The 9,729-nt window shown below is 48.0% G+C and overlaps 2 protein-coding genes across 3 annotated transcripts in view; one reads left to right on the top strand and one right to left on the bottom strand.

Moving 5' to 3' along the window:
* The window catches only part of nup37 (nucleoporin 37), a 13,187-nt gene extending 13,106 nt beyond the window's left edge, over window positions 1-81 (bottom strand). Inside the window, exon 1 of the mRNA XM_027021591.3 lies at window positions 1-81. This exon is cut by the window's left edge and continues 36 nt beyond it. The gene's annotated coding sequence lies outside the window, so the exon portion shown is untranslated.
* Window positions 82-527: 446 nt separating this feature from the next.
* On the top strand, window positions 528-9,546 carry parpbp (PARP1 binding protein). 2 transcript variants are annotated; one of them, XM_027021600.3, is made up of 10 exons: window positions 528-952; window positions 1,486-1,719; window positions 1,841-1,948; window positions 2,711-2,881; window positions 2,983-3,137; window positions 5,847-6,024; window positions 6,151-6,332; window positions 6,485-6,566; window positions 8,234-8,435; window positions 9,004-9,546. In XM_027021600.3, exons 1-10 carry the CDS (start codon window positions 803-805, stop codon window positions 9,324-9,326), a joined length of 1,785 nt encoding a protein of 594 aa, XP_026877401.2. In that variant the 5' UTR covers window positions 528-802; the 3' UTR covers window positions 9,327-9,546. The 2 variants fall into 2 exon arrangements, with proteins under 2 accessions (XP_026877401.2, XP_035383683.1); XM_035527790.2 differs by having other exon boundaries at window positions 529-952; window positions 9,007-9,546.
* The last annotated feature ends 183 nt before the right edge of the window (window positions 9,547-9,729 follow it).

Raw genomic sequence — 9,729 nt, 5'->3', positions numbered from 1 at the left:
TTGGAGCTAGCTAACATAAGCTCTCACGACGCGCCTTCAAAACGTTGGAATTATTTTATTGTGTACTTCCGGTTTTTGACTTGTGTTTCTGGGGTACTGCCGGCTTGTTATGCAGGACTCACGCGAACCTGCGTAAATTCGCTGACATGCAAATCATTCTGTACAGTTAGAGCCCTGTAAATGATGTGTAGATCAATTATTATGTACAGTAAGAGTCCTGTAAATGATGTGTAGATTGCAGAATATATGTAATGTCACTCATATAATTTAGACCACGGGATTTACTTGCATTTAATGTGTCTTAATAATAGCTGTAATTTTTGGCGATGTCTTAATTTTTTTGATCTTCAGTTTATTTTTTTATAATTTGTGCACGCGGGCCAGCCAGGATCCGAGCCCATCATTGTTGAGGAGGCGTGGCAAAACAAGCACCTTGAACATGATTGGTTCAAGAGTGCATGTTCGTGAACATTTAAAAATTTCAAACTCGTTTGTGTTGAAGACAGCAATAACCTGATATCTAGCTATCTGGCACGGAGTCGTAAACGATCTCTAGTCTGCATGGCTGTGCTTTCTTCAAGCTAGCTACCTCCCTAACATCTCGGAATAAGATCATACTAGTGGTTAGTTCTCCCACAGGCTAAAGTAGTGTGTAACCTCTAAAACTTTGCTGCGGTTCTCATGTTCATAGGCACGAGTTCCTAGTTGATGAGTTGCACTCCTGTGCATCCCTTGTCAGTAAATAAGCCAAGGGGCTTTTTTTCTGTGCTTGGAGGTACGGTGTCGTACTCGTAAAGCGAAAATGGGGAGTGACGAGTTACCCCTGAGAACAATGGTGAGGGTTTTCAGAAGAGAGTGTGCCCGGGTCGTCGGTTCCGAGAGGACCACTGTCCGCGGAGCAGACAGCATGCTGCTGGTCCTACAGCTCGCTACCGCTCAGGTCCACAAGCAGGTAACCTTCACACGAACACACCCAGAGAACGGACTGTTGCGCTTTAGCAGATCGGGTCGCCTGGCGCTAGCTAGATTTTCTTACATAATGATTTATAGGTAAATGATTTCTGCAGGGCAAAAGCCCAATTCCCTGGGAAACGAAACACGCGTCTACATTAGATAACAAAAAAAGATGGTTTATTGTACATCTCAGACTCGTTACACTCGTTTATAGGAACACGCTGTACACTGCTGGCAAGCAGGAGGGTGTTAAGAGACACTTTTAAAGTTCTGAAACTCGGCAGTAACAATCTAACATGAATTTCTGCCATGTGAGTTTGGCAGCTCCGACGGGACTAATCCGGCGGATTGGCAGAAGCCACTAAAGACGACTGTTTGCTTCTTGCGGCCGTCTAAAATGTCCGTGCCTTCACAACTCGAGGCAGATTAATGAGCATGTTTTTAACATGCAGCTGAACTCTAAAACATTTCCATTCCTTGACCTCCATCTTTGTTGCGTGTACTGCGCGCTGGTCTCTGGTTTTTCTCTAGGAAAAAGGCGAGTTCGCCGCGGCTTTGAGCGACGTGCTCGCGGCTTGGAAAGGCTTGCTGCTGGACAAGCTCCACCTGTCCCACGACACCGTCCCCCTTCCGGAGGGCTATGAGCTCATCAGGAAGGAGTACGAGCGCTTTCTGAAGCGCACCAACACGGTGGACCTGCCCGACGTCCACGGCATGTATTCGCAGCTGAGGCGGACCACGGACCCGGCGGATCCCCCCACCGCAGTGAGTGTCTGGGAGCAGTTAGTGGCGTCAGCAAGGGCCTCCGAGACGCGCTTCTGGCGTTCATCTCGGCGGCGCATCACTTAGCAATATCTCTATTCCTGGTGTTGTTTTTCACACCTAGACGCAGCTGTTTGAGTTCCTGCGGGGGAGAGCGCAGACCTTTGAAGAAGCGGAGCAGGCCTGTCAGTGTCCTGCCACCCCGTCCCACAGGGCCCGACTCGACTCGCAGGTGAGGTTTGGTGGAACGTTTACCCTCAGGTTCTTGTCAGTGAATTTGCTTAGTGTTGCAGTTTCTGTCCTGGGAAGAAGTGGGGAAAGTTTTGCTTTTCCCACTGCAGTTCCTTGTCTTTTCAAAGAGGGAGTGATTTGTTTGAAATGTTAATTGGCACGATGTTTCCCTGCACAGGCGTTTCTGTTTCCCTGTCTGGCAATCGCGCGCTCTCTCTCTCGCTCTCTTTCTTCTGTTCTCTTTCTCTCATGCTCTTTAGCACTCTCTCTCCTTCTCTTTCTCCTTCTCTTTCTCACTTTTTGTTTGCCTGCCCATCTCCTATTTATTAACAGGACCATTAAATCATTTCACTCATATTTAAGAGAGATGTTCTGAAAATGGGACCCACGGCTCAGGCTCGTCTTCTCCCCCTTTTCTAGACACCCTGTCACCCTCAGATTTATGAGAGTAGATGCTGGGCTTTGCTACTGTAATACTAAAGCTGAGATTTATGAAATGAGTCTGTTCAAGGCATTGGGGGCGGGCCGCTTGCGGCCTAATTCAGTCAAACTGACACCATCATAAAATTATACAGACACTTTTTTGTTCCTAGACTGTAAGCCAGGTTTCACTTCCTTTTTTTTTTACCGTGTGCCGTCTCAGGTGTTGTCACAGTTTCGAGGTGTTTATTTATGTTGGACTTGCAGTGCCGGGCAGCGTTAACCGTGTGAAACCGTTGTGGATGTTTACTTGTTCACGCACGTTCGTCTTTTACCTTCTCAGATGCAGAGGCTGGTCAGGAGGCTCTTCTGTTCCTATTTGAGCCTGGTGGTAAACACCAAGGATGACTTGGCTGTCGCACACGCACTGAACACGCCTAGCCGCGCTCTGGGTCGCACGGCCTTCGCTGACCTCAGACATGCTGCACAGCTCAGCCACACGTCTCTCTTCCTGGTAAATTCAGACCCGCTCTGCTCGCTGTCCGCCAAGGTGCGGTTGTACCCGATGCTCCATTTCCTCCATGCTGATTGGCTACTTGTCTTGGGTGTTTTCAGGCGGCGATGTCATTTGTCAGGGCGATCCAGCTAGGTGGGAAAGGATACGCCCCCCCAGAATTGGACCCTCTGAGGAAGCATCTGAAGGGCCTGTCCCAGTTTGTCCATTTCACTGATCAGTTGGAAGAGATCCTGGGAGAAACCCCTGAGCCCAGGTAGTCCGGTTCTTTCCAAACTCCTGTCCTGTTTGACTCTCATCCAATTGGAGGTGAAATATTAAAACGACATGGAATCATCAGAAACATTATTTAAATGTATATCAATTAAGAATTGAAATGTGGCTAAACATCCATGCAGGCCGAGCTCCTCAGTGTGGTAGTGAAATGGAGCAGGGAACATTCTGAAGCACAAAGGTTTCAGGTGGAGTTACTGAGAATTTTCAGGTTTGTCAATTGAAAAATGGAGTTGGTTTATTCCAAATCTTAGGTTTGTGGAAGACTGAGAGATTCCACAGATGAAGGACAGGATAAGAGTATGTTGTTCTGCATCATATTTATGCTTATGGTCTTTCAGTGTACACTTTTATCTGTGAATTTCAACTGGTTCTTAATGAAGTACTAAGGAAAGTTTAGGTCACCCTTGTAATTAAAATGAACCTACAACCCTGAGTCCGACCCACACAATGAAAAGCGTGTCTGTTTTGTAAAATTACAATTGACCCCTAGCACAATATGCTAATGTCCCCAATAGCTGGTTACCCGAGTGGAACCCACCTGTATCTTTAACTCTCATGTTATTCACCTGTTAAGATGAAGTTACAGATATTAAACTAATTAACAAACTAATAGCATTAATGTTATTGTGGATACTGGAGCAAGTAACTCAAGTAACACCAAGAATTTTCTAGAAAATTACATTTTATTTTACCTAAGCTATTGGCGTTAGCTAGTTCTAAACAGCCAAAGAAGCATATAGCTAGCTATCATAGTTAGTTTTAAAATACTAACATTTCCTTTGTCTGCGGCCTTGCCAAAGTTTGCAAAGTTCTCAAGGCATGGGTGGAGGTACTCTGATTGGACATGACTGTGGGCAGGGTAATGACCGCTTGTTTTAGCTCATGTTTGTGACATAGGCAGCCTGCGAGCAAACTGCCTGGGAAAACTGACACTCCACCCGCAGCTATGGTAGTACGACCCTCACTCCACCCGTAGCTACATGTGTATGACCTTCAGCTCAACCCAGGTTCTGCTCTCGGCGTATCGGTCATCTAGTTTCTGCTGGGTGTCAGCCAAGCTCTGTTGGATGTTAGCAGCTGGCTTTTTTGCGATAGGACTGGTGAGCACTGTGTCCCTTCACACCGATTGTGCTCATAGGCAGTTTTCCAGTCTTATGGGACACGACTGGATATTAAACACACCATCACGGAGAACAGAAGTAAAACTGAACCTGCAGTTGTTAAACGAAAGCTTGACCTCGACTGACCTCATTAAACGACGCCCGGTAGACGCAAGCGCCTTGCTGAAGTAATCAGTTTCATACATGTTTATAATAAGATGAGAATCTACCACGTGGTGTATTAAGAGGTTGCCATTTTTTAGTGAATGCTCTTGCCAAAATGTTGCAAGAATGGTTGTGAACTTCTGGTAAGAGTACAGTGAAGACAGGTTTTCTCTATCTGGCATTCATACTGAGGTAGATGTGGTACAGATGAACATGGATTATTTTCCTCTCACCTTACTGGAATTATCAGTATTGGAAAGGAAGTCTCCCCTCTTAGATGGCATTTCCACATCTTTAACAGCAAGTAAAACAAAAAAGAATAAATAATCATTTAAATTTCATGACTTTAGCTCCTGCCACATCGCACTGACCTGTGACGTCGACAGCCGTGAGCCGGAGCTCTGGAAACAACGGCCAGCCCTCATCTGACTTTGACTCCAATTCTCTCTCCCACCCCAAAGACGGTGATAACCAAAGCCTTTGATTTCCTGGACAGATTTCAATCTCATTCGGAGACGTCTCCCTACACTTACGTTATCGAAATCCACGATATCTATCTATAGATCTATTTTTCTCTTCTTCTTGGCCTGTAATGACGGCTGCATCAGTGTTGATGTGGCTTGAATTGTTCGGGCATGTTTATCTGCAGAACATCAAAGCCCGTTGTACTGAAAAGAAAAAGGCAATCGGGCCCTTCCGTGGTTTGATTGCTCAAAGCCGATTAAACGTCATGCGTTGAAATATTTTCTTGATTGCACTCACTTCAAAAACCCTCTGAGGGATGCTTTTCCAAACGTTTGGCAATGCAACACATAACGGTAAACTGAACCAGTGGTTGGCTTATGAAGGACTAAAGATAATTTACTCTGTGTCATGCTTATGGCAGACCACAAGCATCTAGAACGTGGAGGGCGGGGCTCTTATTCTGAAGGGCGGGGCTCTTTTCTCGGCTCTGGAACTTCAGGGCTTCTCCCACAGGACAGAGCGATTTAGTTTGAAGCCAGAAGAGTTCTTTCATCCACTGAGCCGTGCGCACCCACGCCCCTCTACCTTATGGAGTGCCATGTTACCATACAAATACACTTCTTATTGGACGTTCAGGGCCTCTTTTACAACTACCATCTGTTTTCCCAGATGATTCTGTTACTGTAATTCCCTCACAAGCCGGGTAAGCAATTCAGGCTGGCTTCTACCTCCACTTGGGCCCAGCGTGTATGCTGAATGAAGTCCTCTCACGCACGCATGCGCGAGTGCATGGACGTGTCCGGTCCAGCACAGGACATAGACCACTCGTGCCGGACTTTCTCAGGACTTGGGCTCTCTGTGTGTGTGTGTGTGTGTGTGTGTGTGTGTGTGTGTGTGTGCACGCTGGAGTGAACTGGTCGGCTGAAGGTCTCATGAGCTCGTCTCTGTCCTCCTCCTAGCGCTGCCGCATCCAGGATCGTGTCCAGTGTTCGTGCAGCTCTGCTGAAGAGCCTCGGTAACGGACATCCTGTGTCTCCTGTTGTGGAAAAGACCGCGAACGAGCTCAAAGAAAGAATCCAACAAATCTGCACCATCCAGAAAGAGTCCGCGACCAGCTCGGGAATCAGTCCTTCGAGGGTAGACTTAATCCAATGCATATTCATAACATCTAGACCGCAAATGTCCCAAATCTGTCGTCTTTTTTTTAATGGCCATTCAACTGAAATGCACAAACTGGCTTTATTTATTTCATTCTTTCTGCAGCCCCGAGCTTATGCCATTAATCATGCTACAGCATACGAGGGCAGAGAGACCGTGAAGGTACTGATGGCTCTGCTGGATGAAGAGGCAACGGCGCCGCCTTCAAGGAACAGCGTGGAACTGCTCACTGAAGATCAGGACTTTCTTGTTGGGACTGAAGAGATGTCTCTTCTCATGCTCTTCCGGTAAATTCTGCAGGGTTACTCCTTCCGTCTCCGCAACAGACGCAGCACATTGCTTCTGTTTTAAGATGAATATTTACTACTTTTTTTTTTTAGAGAGAGAGACACTTTTGTTCATTCGTGGTGATCTGTTGTCATTTATTTTCTGCCTGCAGGTCTCCGGAGATCCCCACGGGACTCTCCCCGAAGCCCTTACGGAAACGTGTTCAGGGCCAACACGGACATGTCAACTTTAAGGTAAAGAGACACAGACGTGCGCCTTGCGCTCACGGTGTAGTCGCCTGTGTAGTGCTTGTCGTGTGTCCTTAATCGGCTTGTGTACCAGCGTTTGGGTAGGGAGGGCTGAGCTGTTGTGAGTGTGAGAGGGGATGAATGCCAGGCTTGTCTCAGCTACCCCGGTCCCAGAACAGAGAGTTTCAGTAAGTTTCTGCTGTTGTCTAATTAAAGATGGTGAGATTATGCTGTTGTATTGGCAGTGGTAGCTCAGTGGTTAAAGAACTTGACTGCTAACAGAAGGTTGCCAGTTCAAGTCCCACCACTGCCAAGTTGCCACTGTTGAGCCCCTGAGCAAGACCCTTAACCCTCAGTTGCTCAAGTTGTATGCAGTCATAATTGTAAGTTGCTTTGGATAAAAGCATCAGCTAAATGCCATGAATGTAACGGTATGACATATTGGGTCTTTGGTGTGTATCAGTTGCCCTTGTAAACAGCAGTTTTATTCTCTAATAATAATTTGTGGCCTTATGAGGTTTAACTATTAGGCTATATAACACTGGCCATGATTATAGGCTGTTTACAATATAAACACACGGAGAGTACCGGTGAGCACGTGGTAAAGGCGCACGCGCAACACCACACTTCATGAATTCTGCAGGCAGAAGCTTTTCCGTATCCACCTCCCTGCATCGGCCTTGTAAGGTGGTTGCTTCTGGTTGTCTGCAGTGTGGCCTTATTCTAGTTTCTTCCCAGGCTGATGTCAGCTGGCAGGCAGGGACCTATGACGTAGAGGTCTTCCACGCGTGGAGCTAAAGCGCATTTGCTTTGGATAGGTAAAACCTGGTTGTTTTAGCTGGTGGTCTGTTCAAATGAGTCCTGGCTCTAAAGAGAGAGCGTGTGTGAGAGCTATTTCATGATTAATGGCTAAATGGTGTGAGCAGGAGGGAGGGAGAGCCAGCGTTATCTGATGCATACAGTACAGCATGTTTGGTAAGCACACCCTCGCACCGTGGGGGGCGGCTGTAAAGACTCACCTGCTGCTGACCTCCTCTGCTGCCCTCCCTTTGCCCTCAAATCGGCCGTCTCCTACCAGGACAGGCCTCCGGTGCGCTGGGGGATCTCCACGTCCTTGCCGACCTGCCCCTCCAGGCTGGGGGGGTGGGCGGAGCCTAGCACTGCTGTATTTAGCTTGTGGCGGCGTCATTCTGGAAGGTGCCCATTAGCATGCAATCAGGGCGCCCCAGCCGGCTGTTTTAAGCATCTCTGTCTGAGGGTTTCTGATGCTCTGCGTGTTCTTTTGAGAACGTGCTATGAGCGGCTTTAATCCGACGCCCCGCTTCCCCAGCAGTGTGTCCAGATCCATTTCTTTTGGGGGGGGGGGGAATGCAGTATCTTATGCAATCTCCTGATTTACATATTTGGATTTTTACAATTTTTTTGTGGGCCATCAGGGTTTAGGAGGGGGGAGGGTTGGGTGCAGTAAGCCTGAGCAGCACGGCTCGGTCGAACATGTCGGTGGTTGATCGATGTTCTCTGAAGCCCCTTGAAACCTCTCAGCCCCGTTGGAGGTTCAGGAGAACTCTCTCCTTCCATGAGCTCCGATGCTTTTTATCTCCGGCATCTGGGCCGGACCGGCAGCGTCCTCTCTGTGAGGTGTTTGCTCATCTCTGAGGTGACTGTTCCTCCAGGTGAAGGGGAGGGTCATTCGTTCCCAGTTCGCCTGCACGTACTTGGACGACGCTCCGCCCCTAAACCGCATACTGGAGTTTCCAAGCACAAGTCAACTGCCCACCTGCGTGCACCCGGCTCCCAGACGCCAGAGCCCCCCACCTGTCCCAGCGTCTCAGCAGGAGGGACGCGCATCCACAGACACGTTTCATAAACTCACAGGTACTGTGTGTGCCATCCAGACAACACAGATTTTATTCCTTTGTGTAGTTACTGAACCACATACTTGGTTTATGTAGGTTACACACACACACACACACACACACACACACACACACACACACACACACACACACACACACACACACACAGGGGACTGCTCCAGGTCGGTCTGACGCCACAGCGTCGGAATAGTGGCCCAGGTCACCTCCTGTTCCAGGGCTGTGAACTCTGTTCAGTCCGTGCTTGGGGACTGGTACTTAACATCAACCCTTAAACGATTCCCCGTTCTGTAAACCTGGCCAGCTCCACATCTGTAGTAAAAGCCCCAAGAACACATTCACACATGCATGCAGGGGGGGGGGACCTCATGCTCTGTGTTACATGACAAATGTTCAGCTTCAGGTCTGTAAAATAAACACACTGCCTGTTAAACTGCAGTCTAACGTCAGCAATTTCATCACAAGTCTACCCCTCCCCCACCTCTACACACTTTTTTTTTTTTTTTTTCCTTCTTCTTTTCTTTTGCATGTGTGAGGGAGATTTCCCCCCTTCATTTCATGTTCTGCAGTAGATGTGGCTCTGAAGCCTACGTCCTTGGCTCATTGGGGCTCTGGAAACAAAGCTGCTCTGGTGCAGCGAACCGGCAACGCCCACACGCCAACAGGTGGCCCAGGTCCGCACCTGGCATCGGTCCAAACAGTCATCAAGGCCTCCAAGAGGAAGCTGGCAAACAGAGAGAGCGTGGAACCAGGCGGAGAGGAGATCCAGCCGCCCCAGAAGAGACCCGCCTCAGCCGCGTGCAGTTTGCGGACGGGAAACAGGAAGTGTAAATCTGCCCCCAGGAAGCTTCTCGCAGGTCAAGGCACACTCACGAGCTTTTTCCGCCTGTGACCTGAGGCGTATGTGGGACACTTCTTTAGGAGATCAGTGTGGTGTTTATTTCAGTGATCTAAATGCATTTCAAGTAGAGCGAGCCAAGCGTGTGTGTGATTGTGTCCCCTGACATGGATCTGCAACGCTTTAGCTGAGTGTGTGAGGGATTTTAAATAGAACACTGGGGCTGTGCGTTTTGAATGTGGAACTACTCTCTGACCGAACCACTATGGAGACGAATCTTTCTATTTATGCATTACACTACAAACCCATTAAATGGCGTTTTATAACGTCTATATCAGTCATGTTAAACTTATCTTCCACTGTGTGCACCCTTTTCCCCCACACAAGCTGATCAGACTTTATGGTTTTGAATAAAACTTTAATTGAACCTTTTAAACTGTACGACTGTTTTTTTCTT

The sequence above is a fragment of the Electrophorus electricus genome, chromosome 11, assembly GCF_041902795.1.
Source record: "Electrophorus electricus isolate QZ-2024a chromosome 11, ASM4190279v1, whole genome shotgun sequence".
Taxonomy (NCBI): Eukaryota; Metazoa; Chordata; class Actinopteri; order Gymnotiformes; family Gymnotidae; genus Electrophorus; species Electrophorus electricus.
This window is presented reverse-complemented; position numbering and strand designations above follow the sequence as displayed.

What these genes read in the sequence shown, in the direction of transcription:
- parpbp (XM_027021600.3), top strand. Translation starts at nt 803, where the DNA reads ATGGGGAGTGACGAGTTACCCCTGAGAACAATGGTGAGGGTTTTCAGA. An exon ending in CGGGAATCAGTCCTTCGAGG is followed by an intron (nt 6,025 to 6,150) that starts GTAGACTTAATC and finishes TTCTTTCTGCAG; the next exon opens with CCCCGAGCTTATGCCATTAA. An exon ending in ACGGACATGTCAACTTTAAG is followed by an intron (nt 6,567 to 8,233) that starts GTAAAGAGACAC and finishes CTGTTCCTCCAG; the next exon opens with GTGAAGGGGAGGGTCATTCG.